General features: G+C 40.4%; 1 protein-coding gene across 1 annotated transcript in view; it reads left to right on the forward strand.

Annotated features, from left to right (window-relative positions):
• Nucleotides 1-13144, forward strand: part of PLEKHA8 (pleckstrin homology domain containing A8) — a 75175-nt gene extending 62031 nt beyond the window's left edge. The window contains exon 14 of the mRNA XM_057304150.1: nucleotides 7357-13144. Within this exon, the coding sequence (XP_057160133.1) occupies nucleotides 7357-7458 (102 nt within the window). The 3' untranslated portion in view covers nucleotides 7459-13144. The remainder of the gene's footprint in view (nucleotides 1-7356) is intronic.
• The last annotated feature ends 5635 nt before the right edge of the window (nucleotides 13145-18779 follow it).

Consider the following 18779-nt stretch of genomic DNA (forward strand, 5'->3'; position numbering starts at 1 on the left):
TTCTCTCTCAATGCTTTCTGCCTCCACTGAATATATGGACATGAACTTTTGTGGTAAACAGAAGAAAATTGAGTAACATGCCAAAACGGGAGTCTCCTGGGAGTCCGATTCCGTCAGAAGGATTTGGTACCACCACAGCACCAGAACGCTGGGCTGATGCTTTGGTTCCTGTTAGGCTTTCCCTCCTCACCCTCCTTCCTAAATAGAAATGATAATGATGAATATTTAGGTACTACCTGGAACAGTGTGCGGAATGGCAGATAGCAAGTTTCACATAACCTTCAGAACAACCACGAGGTACAGGCTGTCACTGACACCATTAATACATGACGAACTGAGACTTGGACATGTCGCCCTGACTGGCCAGGTAGCATGTGTGCGCGAGGTGCGACAGAGCCGAGAGGCCACACAGGCTGCCCCCACGCCCACTGCACCTAGACACCAAGGAAATTGCATCCTCCGGAGGGACATCTTTAGACTGTTCATAAACGCCATCACTTCTATTACACTTCAGGCTTTTTCTTTTAAGTTCCTCTTAGTCGATTTGATTGAATCTTACTCAGGGTTGGCAGGAGAGGAAGTTTCTAGTAAAAGAATATTATTTAAGAATCTCGCATTTTAGAAAATAAGATATTTAATCAGACACCAAAACAGAGATCTCTGTCTAATAATACAGCTTCTCGCCAGTCCCCACGTTGTAAAACTGACTTCTGTCAGCAGACGTGTTTCCACGCCTGGGCAAGAAACCAAACGCCGCAAACAAATGAATACCCATGGTATGCAGGCATTGTGATAGGTGCCTTGCGGACACAGAAATGACTCAGAGACACTTCCTGCTCTCCAGGAATTTGTAATCTAGGGATGGAGATAAGATGCGTTCTTGAATAACTGTGCCATGAAACAGAATGTAGTACTCGCGCTACAAGAAGTATAAACAGGGCGCCTGGCTGGCTCAGTAGGTACAGTGTGCAACTTGATCTAGGGATTGTGAGTTCAAGTCCCATGTTGGGCATAGAGCCTACTAGAAAAGAAAAAAAAAGCATAAACACAATGCTTTAGGAGCCCAGAGCAAGGACTTTGTCTTTTTAGATGAGGGCATAGGACACAGGCTTCCTAGAGAGGCTGGCAGTGAAGTTGGGGACTAGGAATGGTGTGCCCGTTAGGATTCTTTTGGTTGCAAGTGTCTGGAGACCCGACAAACACTATCCGCCAACTCACCTCACTGACATGCACAGAACACGGCATCTATTTGCAGAATACACGTTCTTTTCAAGTACATGTGGGACATCCACCAAGTTGAGCCCATATGCTGGACCATAAACCATTTAAAATCCCTGATGTGAAGAAAGATTCTGGGAAGATGAGAGTGTAATAGTTCAGTCTCTGAACTCTCATGTAAGAACAGAAGGGCTAGACAGCAAAACCAGAAGTTCGTGAACAGCTACAAAACTAGGTGCATTCATTCCCTAGGGCAATAGCAATCACCACAAACATGATGGCTTAAAACAATAGTCCTTTATTCTCTCTGTTCTGGAGGCTGGACGTCCAAAATCAAGGTGTTAGGTGGGCCATGTTCCCTCTCTAGGCCATAGGGAAGAAGCGTTCTTTACCTCCTGCTGGCTTCTGATGTTGTCAGCCATCCTTGGTGTGCCTGGCTTGTGGCAGCATAACTCGGATATCAGCCTCTGTCTTCACATAGCTGTCTCTTCCCTGTGTCTCCAAATCCCTCTCTTTGTAAGAATACCAGTCATTGGATTTAGGGTCGATCCTTATTCTGCATGACCTCATCTTAACTTGCTTATATATCTGCAAAGACTCTATTTCCAAATGAAATCACATGCACAGGTACCAGGAATTAGAATTTAACTGTATCTTTTGGAGGGACACAATTCAACCTGTAACACTAGGTGGCATTATACCTAAGAATTTGGTAAGGAAGGCTTTCCGGCAAGATAGGAACAAGGTAGGGATGTTTGCTCTCAGCACGCCACTCCTATTCATGATTGAAGTTGAGCTCCTAGCAATGCAGTAAGGCAAAAAAAGAAAAGAAAACGTATACAGATTGAAAAGGAAGACATAATACCTTTTATCTGCAAGTGATATATGTAGAAAACCCTAAGGACTCTACAAAGACTAGTAGAATTAATAGCCGAACTTAGGATGCTTATAGGACACAAGATCAGTATAGAAAAATTAATTGTATTTCTACATACTAGCAAAAAACAAACTGTAAAACATAATGCCACTTAAAATATTATAAAATATTATAAAATCTATAAAATAATCAGGAATAAATTTAATAAGGTATGTACCGAACCTCTACACTGAAAACTATAAAACATATCTAAGACCTCAAATAAATTTTTAAAGATGTACCATGTTCCTAGTAGAACATCTGCTAATGATAGGATGTCTCTGTTATGTTGGTTGGTTGGTTTTTTTTTTTTTCACTCCACCAAGCAATTCTCCCAACAGCAGCTGGGTGTCCTACAGTTCAACTCAATTCAGTTCTGCTATTATCTACCCACAAAAATCATCAGATTCCACCAGTTAAGGGCTCAGTCCTACAGGATTGCCACCCCCCCCTTCAGGTGCCACTCACAAGTCCAGGTTGTGTTACCTTCCAGCTGTAACTCAGAGGTTCCCACAGCCTCCTTCTTGAGTTTGATTAGTTTGCTAGAGTGATTCACAGAACTCCGAGAAACATCTACTGACACTGAGCAGCTTATTATAAAAGGATATAGCTCGGGAAGAGCTAGAAGGAGGTGATGCATAGGGCAAGGTATGCAGGAAGGTGCAAAGATCATCCATGGCCTCTCCAAGTGCACCCTCTTCCAGCATTTCCCCGTGTTCAGCGCAAAGGTCTCTGAACCCCATCCTTTTGGGTCTTTTATGGAGCTTTGTTACTGATTAAATCATTGGCCATTGGTGATTGAACTCCATCTCCAGCCCCTCTTGCCTCTCTGGAGGTCAAGGACAGGGACTGAAAGTTCCAACCCTCTAATCACATGGTTGGCCCCCCTGGCAACCAGCCCCTGTCCTTAAGTGCTTTCCAAAGTCATCTCATTAACATAAAATCAGGTGTGGTTGAAAGGGGTTTATTATTAATAATAAAATGCCTTTATCACTCTTACAATTTAGGAAATTCCATGGGCTTTATTATCTCTGTGCCAGAAACAGAAGACCAAATATAAATTTATTCTAGATTGTAGTATCACAATGTCATTTATTCCAAAATTCATCTAAAGATTCAGTGCAATCCCAGTAAAAATACCAGTATGTGGCTATGACACCAAAAGCATGAACAACAAAAGAACAAAGATAAATTGGACTTCATCAAAATTTAAAACTTATGTGAGTCAAAGACATTGTTGAGAAAGTGAAAAAATAAACTATAGAATGGGAGAAAATATTTATAAATCATATATCCGAGGGACTCATATCCAGAATATACAAAGAACACATAACTCAATAAGAAAAAGACTAACAACCCAATTTAAAAATGGACAAAAGAGAAATTCTCTGAAGAAGATATACAATGGCCATTAAACACATGAAAAGATGCCCAACATCATTAGTCATTAGAGAAATGCCAATCAAAGCAAAAATGAGATCCGCCTTCACGCCTACTAGAATGACTGTCATGAAAAACAAAACAGAAAACAGAAAATAACAAGTGTTGGCGAGAAGATGGAGACATTGGAAACTGCGCATTGCTGGTGGGAATGTAAACTGGCCCCGCTGCTATGGAAACAGTCTGGCAGTTTCTCAAAAGCTAAACATAGAACTACCGTAAGACGTAGCAGTTCCACTCTCAGGCATAGACCCAAAGGAGTTGAAAGCAGGGGCTTGAAGAGACACTTGTACGCCAATATTTATTGCAGGCTATTCACAATAGCTGAAAGGTAGAAATAACCCAAGTGTCTACCAACAGATACACTGATAAACAAAATGTGTGTCTATGAAAAGAATGGATTACTCAGCTATAAAAAAGGAATGATGTTCTGATACAGCCTATCACAGGGATGAATCTTGAAAACATGATACCAAATGAAATACGCAGGTACAAAGGAGCTATACTGTATGGTTACACTTATATGAAATAGCTAGAATAAGCAAATTCATAGAGACAGAAAGTCGAAGCTACCATGGTCTGGGAGGAGGAAAAATGGAGGCTTACTGCATTCTAGCCACAGAATTTCTGCTCGAGATGATGAAAATGCTCCAGAACTAGAGATTGATGCTGTTCATACTACGTTGTGAATGTACGTAGTGCCACCGAATTGTTTACTTGAAAACTATTAAAATGGCGAATTTATGTTGCATGTATTTTACTATAATCTTTAAAAATTAATAAAGTAATATGCCAAAAATCGCTTGTGAATTCTATAATTTGAATTATATACTTGAATTTTACACTTGTACACTTTAAATGAGTAAATTGCTTTTTATCTCAATAAAACTGTTAGGGGAAAAAAAACACTGGTAGAAGAACATTTTGTAGAAATTGACGAACTAAGCCTAATGTTTATGTGGAAATATAGAGGACCTAGAATAAATGAACAATCTTGCAAGTTAACATGTTGGAGGACTTACATTAGCTAATTACAAGATTTTCTATAAAGGTGAAATAATCAGGATGGTATGGTATAAAGATCTGGGGAACAAGAGAGAGTTCAGAAATAAACCCAGACTCATACAGTCAAATAATTTTTGGTCAAAATCAAAGTAATTCAGTGGTGAAAGGAAGATCTTTTCAACAAAAGGTTGGAAGGAACAAATGCCTATCTATATGGGGGAAAATGAACCTTGACCCGTATCTCACACCACACAAAAAATAATTCAAAGTAGATCATATAACTAAGTGTAAAAGTAAAAAAGTCTAAAGGTTCTACGAGGAAATAGAGGGCAATATCTTTTGTGAATTTGGGGTACACAAGATTTCTTGGGACACAAAAGCACTAATGATAAATGTATGTAAATCATATTTAGATTTAAAAAGTTAAATAAAAATCACGTTCCCAGGAACAACAAGTTTAAAAATAGCAGGGCCAATGTTGCAAGGTCAGAATAGCCAGATCAAAACAGCGAGTTCAAAAGATGGTATTCCCACACATCAGTTAGGAAATACACAAACACCATAGGGGAAGTTACAAAGGATATGACCAGGTAACTCACAAATGAGATAATGCAAATTGGATTAATAAAGGGGGATGGTTCAGTCGGTTGAGCATCTGACTCTTGGTTTCAGTTCAGATCATGATCTCATGGTCCTGGGATCAGCCCCATATCGGGCTCCACCCTCCACAGGAAGGTGGTTTGAGGATTCTCTCCTCAGCCTTCTGCCCCTCCCCCAGCTCGCAAACAAACAAACAAAAAATAAATAAATCTGTAAAAAGTGGGGGTTGGTGAGCATGGTTTCTTCTGTTCACTGGCCATTCGGGGTTCTCTCTCTGGGTATTGCTGATATTGATACTGTTCATTTTTCTCTTGGATTGTTGCTTTTCTTTTGAATTCTAATTATATTGATTATATGAGTAGCAAATATCTTCTCTTGGATAGTGGCTTGTCTTTTCACTTTGTATCTCATGACTTTTGTTATAAAACAAGTTTTTAATTTTAATATAATCAAATGTATCAGTGTTTCCTTTCCGATTAGGGTTTGTTGTGCTAATTTGGTTTGGTTTGGTTTGAACATTTGGTTTGGTTTAGAAAATAATTCTGTATGCAGGTATCCCTAAAATGTCATGGGATATTCTTCCCAATCATTTTATAAATTTTCACCTTTAGGTCTTTAAACCGCCTGGAAATTATTTGTGTATGGAGTGTGGTTTGGATTAATTTTATCTTCTCTTTATGGACAACCACTTTTCTCAGCACCATTGGGGCTATCGTTTTCCTATAAGTTAAATGCCATTGCTACCATATGTAAATGAGTTTAATTCTAGGCTCTGTTCCATTGCACTTGCCTAATTGTCTCTGTCTGGGCCAATACCACACTATTACTTAAAGAAATTGCTATCTGTTTGGAATCCATTCCCTCCATTCCACTCCCACATCTCTTGTGTTTTCTCTTAAAAAGAGTTTTGATCATTCTTCACCCTTTAATTTGCTGTATGAATTTATGGATCGTCTTGTCAAGTTCTGAAACATACCTTGTTAAAATTTTTATTATAATCACACTAAATTTATTAGACTGATTTGGGGGTTTACAAATTGTTACTGTTATAAAATTACATCTTCCCATCAATAAATATGGTTAATATTTTCATCTATTTAGCTATTCTACTATGTTCTTCAATAAAGTTTTGTATTTTTATTTATAAAAGTCTTGTACATCTCTTGTTATATTTATTCCTAGGTGACTTATACTTTATTGTTGCCATTGAAAAATATATCTCTTAATTATCACATTTTATAATTTTTGTTGCTGATCAATAGCAATGTAATTGATTTTACATATCTGCTTTATATTCAACAACCTTGATAAACTCTTATTTCTAGTAGTTTGTAAATTCTTTTTATTTTTAAATTTTTTCCTTTCCAATCTTTATAACTTTTATTTCCTTTTTCTTGTCTTATCACACTAGTGAAACACTCCAGCACAATGTTGAATAGAAGTAGTGGTGGAACAAATCATTGTGTTCCTGAGCTCCCAGGGAATACTTTCAACACTTCACAATTATATATGATTTTTGCTATATAATTTTGAAAATTGCTGTAATTTTGGTAGCTACCATTTACCAGGCTAAGGAATCTGCTTCTCTTTTCTAGTTTATTATGAAACAATGTTGCATATTATTAAAAGGTTTTCTACATTTATTGAGATAATCATATGGTTTTCTCCTGTAACCAGTTAGTATGGTAAATCTCACTAATAGACTTTCTAATTTGAGCCATCTGTGCATTCCTAGGATGAATCCAACTTGGTAATGATGTATTTTTAATAGGCATTTCTGGATTCAGTTGACTAATGTTTTATTTAGGATTTTTGCATCTCTGTTTAGAAGTGAGGTTAGCCTTTAATAATTAGTTTCTCCTCCTGTCCTTATCTAATTTTGCCATCAGGATTATTTTTACTTCATAGAATGAAGTGGGCAGTGTTCCCTCATTTTATATTCACTGGAACAGTTTGTTTAAGATAACGATTATATGTTCTTTGAAGTTTGGGTCTGACTGGCAAAATCTTCTGAGCTTAATGGCTTGTTTTATCTTTTTTGGGGGGGTGGGTTTTAAAACTTCTGATTCAAATTATAAATGTAACCAAAATTATATTTCTTCTTGAATAATTTTATTAAGTTATATTTTTCTTAAAAACTGCATTTTTTTAAAAGATTTTATTTATTTATTTGGCAGAGAGAGAGACAGCCAGAGAGAGAGGGAACACAAGCAGGGAGAGTGGGAGAGAAAGAAGCAGGCTCCCAGCCAAGGAGCCTGATGCGGGGCTCGATCCCATAACGCCAGGATCACGCCCTGAGGTGAAAGCAGATGCTAAACGACTGAGACAACCAGGTGCCCCTAAAAACTGCATTTTGTGTATGTTTTCAAGTTACTGTTATGAATGCCAAGTAGAATTGTGCACAAATGACCCTGAGAGCTTACACTGGGTAGACTGGACAAGAAGCTGGCTAGTCCTGGCCCTGCCTTCTCCTAGAGGGAGAGGCTGCACCCAAATCCAGCTTCCCAAAGCCCCCTTCCTTTGGCTCCCCCACAGCACCTGCCCCCAGGTCTCCAGGTGCTGGGCAACTGGTTTTCTCAGCAACTTCTATAAACATCACTCTGCCAAGCAGTCTGCTTGCCTCCCCTTGACAAGTTCATCACCCAGGTCCTGACATGACCCCTTACCATGGTAGGAGGGCAGACACCCACATATCTTGTCTCATCTTGCTGGCTCTTGTGTTGTAGTTTAACCCCCCAACAGAGCCTGTTCCTTATCTCAAACTGTTTCACATTGTGGAATTCATCCTGAGCCCAGACACCCGACAGGTGGTGACAGTGAAGGAAACTACCTTGCACAGCACTAATACATAATTATCCTTAGTATTATGATTACATCTCCACTGTTTTGCAGTTTATATCCTATGTGTCAGTTCTAATTATGTATCTGTGCCTCCTCGATCCTTTCCTCTCTTTCTTTCTGACTCACTGCATCAAGTACAGTAAAGGTTTGCCGTGGTGGTTTTTTACTTTTAGAGTATTTCAGATTTACAGAAAAGTTGCAAAGAAAATCCAGAGTTCCTGTATAACCTTCACTCATCTTCCCTAATGTTAGCAACTCACCTAACCATGAACATTTGTTAAGAAATTAACATTACAATTACCTTAGTACAACACTATGAACTACTGTACAAGCATTATTCAGATTTTTATGAGTTTTTTCTTTTTTTTTTTTTAAAGATTTTATTTATTTATTCGACAGAGATAGAGACAGCCAGCGAGAGAGGGAACACAGGCAGGGGGAGTGGGAGAGGAAGAAGCAGACTCATAGCGGAGGAGCCTGATGTGGGGCTCGATCCCATAACGCCGGGATCACGCCCTGAGCCGAAGGCAGACGCTTAACCGCTGTGCCACCCAGGCGCCCCTAGATTTTTATGAGTTTTTTCACTAATGTCTCTTTTCTGTTCCGGGATCCAGTGTGGCATACCACATTGCGTTTATTGTCATCTGACTTAATTTTTCAAAATGCAATTGTATTGGGCAAAATTTACACACCATAAAATTTACCCATTTAACGTATACAGTTCAATGGTTTTTATTATATTTACAAAGTTGTACAATCCCCACCATAGTCTAACTTTAGAACATTTGCATCACCCCTCAAAGAAGCCCTGTACCATTAAGCAGTCACTCCCCATTCCTCCCTCCTCCAACCCTAGGCAACCCCTGATCTGCTCTCTGTATCCATGAATTTTCCTATTTGGAGGCTTTCATATAAATGGAATCGAACACTCTGTGGTCTTTTCTGACTACCTGTTTTCACGTAGCATGTTTTTGGGGTTCATCCACATTGTAGTGTACACCAATATTCATTCTGCTTTATTGCTGAAGAGTATTCTGCTGTATGGATATACATTTTGTTTACCCATTCATCAGTGGTTGGGCATCTGGATTGTTTCCATTTTCTGGCCATTATGAATAAGGCTGCTGTGAATATTTATGCACCAGTGTCTGTGGTGGCACATATGTTTTCATTTCTCTTGGATATATACCTAGGAGCAGAGCTGTTTGGTACTATGGTATCTCCATGTTTAACATTTTGAGGAACTGTCAAAACTGTTTTCTAAAGTGGTCACACCATTTTTTAATTCATCAGTGTAGGAGGGTTCCAATTTCCCCAGTTCTCACCAGCATTCGTTATTACCTGGGTGGCTTTTTTGAATTATTGTAGATATTTTCATGGGTGTGAATGGTATCTTGTGGTTTTGATGTGCATTTCCCTAATGACTAATGATGTTGAGCACCTGATCAAGTGCTTATTGGCCATTTGCGTATCTTCAAAAGAGAAATGCCTATTCGAATCCTTTGCCCAATTTTTTGAGTTATTTATTTTCATGTTATTGAGTTGTAAGCGTTCTTTATATATTCTGGATAGAAGTCCCTTTTCAGATATATGACTTTTAAATATTTTCTCACGGTCTGTGGGTTATCTTTTCACTTTTTTGATGATACCATTTGAAGCATAAAATTTTTTAGATTTTGATGAAGTCCAATTGATCAAATTTTTTATTTTATTGCTTGGGCTTTTGTTGTTGTATCTAAGAAGTCATTAGCTAAGATCATGAAGATTTACTCCTGTGTTTTCTTCTTAGAGTTTTATAGTTTTGGATGTATAATCCATTTCGAGTTAAGTTTTATATATGATATAAGACAGGGGTCCAATTTCATCCTTTCGCATCTGGATATCTGGTTGTCCTGGCACCATTTGTAGACAAGACTATTCATTTCTCACTTAGTTTTCTTGGTGTGTTTGCCAAACTTCAATTGACCGTTAATGTAACAGTCTATTAATGCCACACTGTCTTGATTTCTGTCACTTTGTAGTAAATTTTGAAGTTGGAAAGTCTAAGTCCTCCAATATCATTCTTTTTGAAGATGGTTCTGGCTATTCCATGTCATCTTGTTTTCACTTTTTTTTTCTTTCTTTCTTTCTTTTCCTTTTTTTTTTTTCTTTTTCTTTTTCTTTTTTTTTGTCTTGTGATTTTTCTCTATTGCTTTTGCTTCTTAGTTCTCTATTTTATTGATTTCTATGTTTATTTCTATATGTATTTATTTATTATTTCCCAGCTTCTACTTTTCTTGGGTTTGTCATATTTGTTTTAGAATTGGAAAATGGACATTTCTCTTACTATTTTTCAGGCTTTCTTCTTTTCTAACATATGTAGTTAAGGCCATGAATGACTCAAGTCCTACTTTGGCTCTATCCCACATGCTCAACTCTGTATTGTTGTCATTGTCTTTTGGTGCTAAATACGTACTCACTTCCGTTAAGCGTTCTTTTTTGATGCATGAACTCTTTAGAAATGAGTTTTTATGTTTTTCGAGGGGTTATCTTTACATTCACTAATTTCAAATGGTAGTACATTGTAATCAGAAAACCTTGACTCTTCTGTGCCCACGGAGTGAGGTAAATTATGTTGTACAAATCTTCCCTATTCTATTTTTGTCTGCCACATTCTGAGCGTGACTTTGTCTGTCTTACTATCTCAGTCTTGCAATTATGCTACGTCATTTGGTGCCTAAAACAGGGGAACGGTTGAGTATATCTGGGAAATTCCTCATGTTTTCATTTTGCTCCTTCTTACCCCTAAAAAATGTAAAAATTGTCATCTTTTTTCCTAATATCAACATGATTACACTGTCCTCTGACCCCTGCTGTGGCTACTGAATAATGTGCTTCCAGTTTTTAAAAAATATGTATTTACGTGGTATAATTTTTTTGCCATTCCATTATTTTCAGTCTTTGTGAGTCATTAGATTTTAAGCGTGCCTAGTGTGAACAGCATGTGGTTGGGGTTTTGTGTCTGATATTTGAGAGCCTATTTTTCAATTAATGGATTTAGAACATACATACATATGTGTGCGTGTGTGTTATTGTTTCTGCTGACTCTCACGGACGATATTTCCTTCTGCATCTCACCATTGTTGCTTGTGAGCTCATATTTACAGGAGTCTGTTTTTTCCGTGAGAAGGCCCTGTGGCCCGAGTCTTGGGTGTATCCCTCAAGAGTTGTTTTGAATTTGCCACAGAGAGATCAGCATACCTATACCACCTTTTTGGTCATGGATCATCATGGTTCTTGGATCATCTGCCAATTTGAGCCCCCAGGTTTGGGGTAGATCTGGAGATTTTCTTTCTCAGAAGGACATTTTTCCCACCCACGCAGAAGCACACAAATACCTTTTGTCTCTGTCTGCTGGTCGATCGGTGTTTTTCCTAATCTACTCTTCCGGGAAAGCGCAGCCTTTTAAAGACTGCTTTATTCAGGGATCCCAGACCTAACACCACCTGCAGCAGCATCTCACGCCCTAGCCCTTACTTTCCTCTTTGTTGCTGACATGCTCGGGCCTTCCTTTCTCTCCTGCCACTTCATTCACACATTTAAAATAATGTTTGCTGTATTGTCGCAAGCATTTCTAGGCAATGTGGCAGGAGAGTTTTTAGATTCTTTTTTCCTCTCATGAGAATTGGAAGTCTCGTTCCATCCTTTTAAAAACTATGATGTTAATCATTTTCTCTATAAGAATCGTAAAAAATTGACGATGTGTATAAAAGTGTTAGGAGGAGGGATGCCTGGGTGGCTCAGTCAGTTAAGCATCTACCTTGAACTCAGGTCATGATCTCGGGGTCATAGGATTGAGTCCTGCATCGGGCTCCCTGCTCAGCGGGGAGTCTGCTTCTCCCTCTGCCCCTCACCCACCCCCTCACCCACCCCGCTCCTGTTCTCTCTCTCTCTCTTGCTCTCTCTCTCTCAAATAAATAAATAAAATCTTTTTTTAAAAAAAGTGTAAGGAGGAAAACATAAGCTACTCATAATACCACCACCTAGTAGTGAGCACTACATATGTGTCTAGATATACACACAAATATATGTATATGTACGTATGCTCCTATTACATAGCTGTGTGCATATGTGTCCATCTGTTTATTGCTTTTTTAGCCTGATATTGCATTCGTTTTTCATTATATCATTAAAATGCATTAAACTTACTTTTTGATACCCTTCAACCTAGAAATGAAAACTGGAATACCTTCTTTAAGAGCCCCATCACCCCAATCGCTTTATGCCACTGACAAATGCTTTGCATTTAAAGCAAGGTAATGTATCTCTCCCACAGAAATGATTCTCATTGACTGTTCTGAAGAACTAGTTATATTTGAATATATTTGCTGCAATCCAATCTTAGACGTTCCCCCCTTCTAGTTTTCTTATTAAAGTGGTTCTCTTAGTGAAGGTTGGAATGTCTGAAGCGGCTCCCCAACACAGTTGCTATATATGAGAGAACAGAATTTACTAGCAAGACTCTCCCTGGGCCAGAGTGTAAAGTTAATCCGAAACCAAAGTTGGGGAATGACAAATATGCTTGCTGGAATGCCATTCCCCTCCTCTCCTTCTAAAAGTAGTTTGGCTTTGGGAGACCAGGCACTGTGTTCTACTTGGCCTTGCAAATGTAGGTCTAACTTTGGCGTAGCCTTTCCGTCTGCCCTCCCAGCGTCCATGCCCCAGCTGACATGACTGTGGAAGTCAGGTTGCACATTACAGAGGAGAAAATCCTGGAAAATGTAAGGGGCAGGCGGGGTCGAAGGATGGAAAGCATTCTTGGGAGACCAGGGTTTTTACTTCCTGGCAATCAAGAAATCAACTCACGCTCATGCAGCATGAGGAAATATGCATTTCCTGGGCCCTCCCCGGTTAAGTCACTGCTATGCCATGTCTCAGCCAAATGGATTTCAGTTCCAGATCCGGTTCTTGAAACTCGAATTAGTTCAAGTTAGATTCGTGGTATTTACAGTAGAAACAATAGTCTTAAAATCCAACACTTTTGATTTCCAACAGCCAGGAATTATGAGGAAAAAAAGCATTTCAAGTTTCAAAAGGCTGTCCTCTAAAAAGACCAGTGTACAAAGCCTTTGTAGGTAAACAGAATATTAGAAAGAAATTAGAATAATAATTGGACGGCTCTCTTTCCTGAAGATTAAGATTGCCTAGACTTTAGTCAATCTTTTTATTAAAAAAAAAAAAGATATAAAAAGACTCAGATGCTGGTGAGTTCCTAAAAAGGGCACAAAACTCCGTCAGTGGCCAAAGAGCTGTGCAGGGCAGTCATGCAGAAGAAGGTGTGTGGAGGGCGGCCTGCCAGGACATGGCGAGCTGGGGAGCTGGGATGGCCGAAATTCATCACGTCTCAGTCACACCTCTCTCCAGGGAGATGGGCATGGACTAAATGCTTCCCCTGAAGCCAGGGTGCCCAAGACATCCAGGGGTAACATATGGAGAGCCGGAAATGTGTGAAAATACCCTGAATTGAGTGAAACCTAAAAGGCCTGGAAAATGCCAAAATGCCTGAGTTTACCTGGAGCTACCTGATTGCTTTTCTGCCAGCAGGTGGAACGAGGGCTCAAAACTGAATTGTGCTACAGGACAATAAAGTTCAGTCGCTTGTGCATTTGAGTTCGTGGCCTATGAATGTCTTGCCCACCAGACATTGAGGAGCAAAATGAGGGAGTTGATTTTAAGCATGCAGGTGGGTGTCTCGTGGAATCCAAGGAGAAAAGTGTGAGCTGGACTCAGAAAGGACTAGAAATGGGAATTGGCAAGTCATCAAGGTCCTTTCTCAGCTCCCATTCTGCTTTTCTCTGCATATCTACTTTCCTCTTCTCTCTTTGAGCATGGGCCTTCTCCGATACCCCCATCCATGTGCCAGAATATAGTGGCATCTAGATCTTAAGTTCTGTGGCAGTTCTAGCCACATACAGATTCTAACTTTGTGTCTCTTGGTCTCAATTCCAAATTCTTGCACAAGAATCTGAATGGCCCACGTGAGCCCCATGTCTGTCTCCCTCAATTCAATCCACAGTGACCCAAGGGGCCGTGGCCAGTGGTACAGAGATGACTGCTGGGGGTCCATCACCCTGATTCAGAGCTCAGTCCCCAGGAAGCCGGAGATGGTTGTGAGCTTGGAAGGCACCCCAAAAGATGATGATGTCTCATTCACCATGAGGCTCGTGCCTCACATTCCCCATCTACAAAGTAAGAAGAAGAATATCTATAACATCCCTATTTCTAGTGAAGGCGGAGGGAACTAACATGTACTGACTTATCTTCATGTACCAGCCTCTACAGCAAGTTAACCAGGTTATCTTAGCTGCTCCTGGAAACAACCCTAGGAGATGGGCATTTTATTTCTATCTTTATAGAAAAGGGAATTGATGCTCACTGAGGTTAAATCTCCTAGCTGCTCAGTTGTAGAGCTCAGCTGTGAACCGAGACACATCCAGGGCAGCGGCCCGAGAAAAGGCTGTTAGTAAGACTGAGAGGACGTCTGGAAGCTGGGCATTACATCCCCAGCTATTAATAAATTGCATGAGACAGTATCTTACACGTAGTAACTGCTCAGAATTGAAAGTCTCATTAACGAGAGCACCGACCCTTCAATTACAGCAGAAGTCTTATCATCATGACGCGTCGGCTCACATTTATCCACCAAACACTTCTGGGAAGTGGGCACCCATCTGCCTTAAGAGGTTTCTGCCAAGACACATTTGATTAAAAATGAAAAGAGAGATGAAAACAGCAGCAGATACCTGTTTTAACTGTAATCGATGGATCAGAGAGGTTCGAAAGCTTCCATTGCCGCTTCTTGCTGAGCTGTGAACTTCCCGGCTTCCCGGCCTGTTTTCACAGGCTTTAGAATGTGCTCTGATCTGCTGACCTCCTGAAGCTAAATAGAACTGTTCTTGGTAGGTGCTGAGCAGATACCCAGAGCTCAGGCTCTCTTTGTAAATGTTTGCTGAATGAAAGGTTTGTCAATAGGTAATGATTAATCACCTACTGTATCCTCAGCCCTGAGAATGCGAAACCTCTAAGGTAACAGTCCGTGACTCTGAGAACAGACAATTTTCTCTGTGCAATAAAAAACCTCAGAACCTAACTAGTAGGAAAAATGCAAATCAAAACCATCATGGACACCTCTTCCTACTCACTAGGATCATATACTCAAAAAAAAAAAATGGGTGATAAGTGTTGGCAAGAATGTAGAGAAATGGGAACCCTCATACATTGCTGGTGAGAGTGTAAAATGACACAGCTGTGTGGAAAACAATGTGGCAGTTCCTTAATAAGTTAAACATGGAATTACCATGTGACCCAGCAATACTACTCCCACCCAGGTCTACACCCAAAAGAATTGAAAGCAGGGGTTCAATAAGAGCTCACACACAGATATTCACAACAGCCACGAGCCGGAAACAACCCAAATGTCCATCGGCTGATGAATGGATAAATAAAACGTGGTTTTCTTCGTATATACTATGGAATATTATGCAACCATAAAAAGTCACGTAGTACGGGTACATGCTACAACACGGACAAAAACGCTGGGTTAATTGAGAAAAGCTATATACAAAAGACCACATGTTGTATGATTCTATTTCCATGAAATGTCCAGATTTCTTTTCTTTCTATACATCATATATACATTTATATTTCTGCATTGAGAAACGTAAAAGCTATGACCAGAGATGGGAATGTCAATGTCTAACGCCTTGTGGTTCTGCCTGGGCATTCCATCAGATGGCCTTTCTTCTGGGAGGTACTATCAGGACACGGGAGCCTGGGAGCTGCTGTTGGAAATTGGTGCACCTGCTTATTCTAATTGCGTTCAGGAAAGAAACACCACCAGATGCATATTTTGATGTATCAGTAACCTCATTGCCAAATATATACGTAAATCTTACAAGACCCTAAGACTAGTTATGTGTTATACTGTGGGTTACACTTCCCACTGTGTTTTTTCAAACACTGTTATTATGACTCATGTTCAGTTTCCTATACTCTGAATCCACCCACTTCCAAGAAGATTGTTTAATCACGTTCATCTATCTACAAGTCTTACAGTGGGAAAGTTCCTTTTTTCCTTTTTTTATTATTAAGGTATAATTGATAGATAACCTTACATTAGTTTCAGATACACAACATAATGATTTGATATTTGGAAATACTGCAAAATGACTGCCACAGCACGTCTGGTTAACAGCTATGCCACACACAGTTGCAAATGTTTTTTCTTGTGATGAGAACTTTTAAAATCTCCTGCCTTAGCAACTTTCAAATGTACAATACAGTGTTACTAACTGTAGCCACAGCGTTGTCCGTTACATCCCCAGCACTTACCTATCTTATAACTGGAAGTTTGTACTTCTTTTTTTTTTTTTAAAGATTTTATTTGTTTGTTTGAGAGAGAGCGAGTGAGAGAGAGAGCGGGAGGAGGAGCAGAGGGAGAGGGACAAGCGGACTCCATACTAAGTGCAGAGCCTGACTCGGGGCTCAAACTCACCACCCTGAGATCATGACCTGAGCCGAAACCAAGAGCCAGACATCCAACCGACTGAGCCCCCCAAGCACCCCTGGGAGTTTGCACTTCTAATCACCTTCACCCATTTCGCCCACTCCCTCACCCCCTACCTCAGGCTACCACCAGTCTGTTCTCTGTGAGTTCAGTTTTGGGGAGGGAGGTTTTGATTCCACATATAAGCGAGATCATATGGAATTTGTCGTTTAATGTATGACTTATTTCCCTTAGCATAATGCCCTCGAGGACCATCCATGTTGTCACAAATGGCAAGATTTTCTTCTTTTTTATGCCTGAATAATAGGCCACGTCTTCTTTATCTATTCATCCGTCAAGGGACATTTAGTTTCCTTCCATGTCTTCTTGATTATAAATCATGCTCCAATGAACACGGAGGTGCAGATAGCTTTTCAAGTTAGTGCTTTGTGGGGTTTTTTTCTTTTCCGATAAATACCCAGGAGTGGAATTGCTGGATTATAGGGCAGCTTTATTTATTTATTTATTTATTATTTATTTATTTGGCAGAGAGAGCGAGAGAGCGCAAGCAGGGGGAGAATCAGACTCAGGAAGCCCAATGCGGGGCTCGATCCCAGGACTCTGGGATCATGACCTGAGCTGAAGGCCGTCGCTAAACCGACTGAGCCTCCTAGGCACATAGGGCAGTTCTATTTTTAATTTTTTAAGGACCCTCCATACTGTTTTCCATGGTGGCCGCACCAGTTTACATTCCCACCAACAGCACACATCCCTTCTCTCCACATCCTCACCAACACTTGTTATTTCTTGTCAAGTTCTTCTTTCTTAGTAGTTGTGTCCCGCACTTGTCTGTATAAAAAAAATTACACTGACTGTTGAAATAGATACTTTTGGGGATGTCAATAACCCCCTTTCATTGACAGTATCTCCATCTCCATGAGGCAACCCTGTTTGGGATTGATAACCCCGTTTTGCTGGCCATGAATGGACACCTGACCCGAGGTGGAGCAGTCAGATTGGAGTTGGCATTCAGAGATGAGTGACTGCCTTTCAGATGGAATGGGGGTTACGGAAAGCGATGAGCAGTAATCATGGAAAGCCGTTCTCATCCACATGCCAGAAGAAGCAGAGAAAGTGGACATTTAAAGACAAGAAGGGGTCGGGATATAGTTCCCGGGGCTAAGCGGCTGCCTTCAGCTCAGGTCATGGTCCAGGGGTCTCGGGATCGAGTCCTGCATCGGGCTCCCTGCTGAGCAGGGAGTCTACTTCTCCCTCTGCTTGCTGCTCCCCCTGCTTATGCCCTCTCTCTCCCCCTCCCTCTCTCTCTGACAAATAAATAAAATCTTTTAAAAAATAAAAGAAGGGACAGATGTGTAAAGTTAGAGGGAGAAAGTGATCTGGCCAGAGAAAGACAAAGAATTAGAGAAAGAGAATGAGAGGGAGGCAGGGAGGGAGGGGAGAAGGAAAGAGGAAGGCAGAGGGAGGGGAAGGGAGTGAGAGAGAGGAAGGAGGGGAGGGGGGGAGTGGAAGGAAGGAGGAAGAGAGAAATTAGTAGTTCCTGATGGCTTTCTAGTTCCTAGTTCTTGGCTATCAGGAGATACACTCCTGCCCTTGGGTTCTGTGAGATTCTCTGGATGTTTTTATGAAAGTTCTCTTGACATTTTATTCTTTTGCCTGACTAGCATGAATGAGTTTCTGTGATTGATGGACAGAAGACCATTGACTAAGACTGCTAGAACCTACTTCTCTATCTTGTTTTGAGCCCCAAAACAAAAGAATAGACCTTGACTCTAACTGAATTCATGAAATGCAGTTATAGATATTCAGACCTGGAATCATCGAACCCAAACCATTTATTATATAGATGAAATAGTGGCGTGTGAGGAAGTGAAATCACCCAAACCTTCCCACTGCACCCTGAATGTCAGCTGTGCTCTGTTTTAACAGCTACTCCCCCGGCATCGTAGCTGAGGACGTGCACAGGCTCCCAGGCAAGGCTGGGAGTTCTGCACAACGTGCTGTCATCCGGGTCATCGTATCTCATAAGAGATCAGTCTGCTAATACGATGACAGCAGTTTCTGGTTTGCAAATTACCTCGATACACGCCTTTACCCAGAGGAAATCCACACCCTCGTAGGAGTTCTGGAGTAATGCTCTTGGGACCCCTCTCTAGAAGACGAGCTAATCTAACCGGGTCCTAACAAGCCTCAACAGACAAATAAAAGACAAACAGA

The sequence above is a fragment of the Ursus arctos genome, unplaced genomic scaffold (genome assembly GCF_023065955.2).
Source record: "Ursus arctos isolate Adak ecotype North America unplaced genomic scaffold, UrsArc2.0 scaffold_3, whole genome shotgun sequence".
NCBI classification, from domain to species: domain Eukaryota; kingdom Metazoa; phylum Chordata; class Mammalia; order Carnivora; family Ursidae; genus Ursus; species Ursus arctos.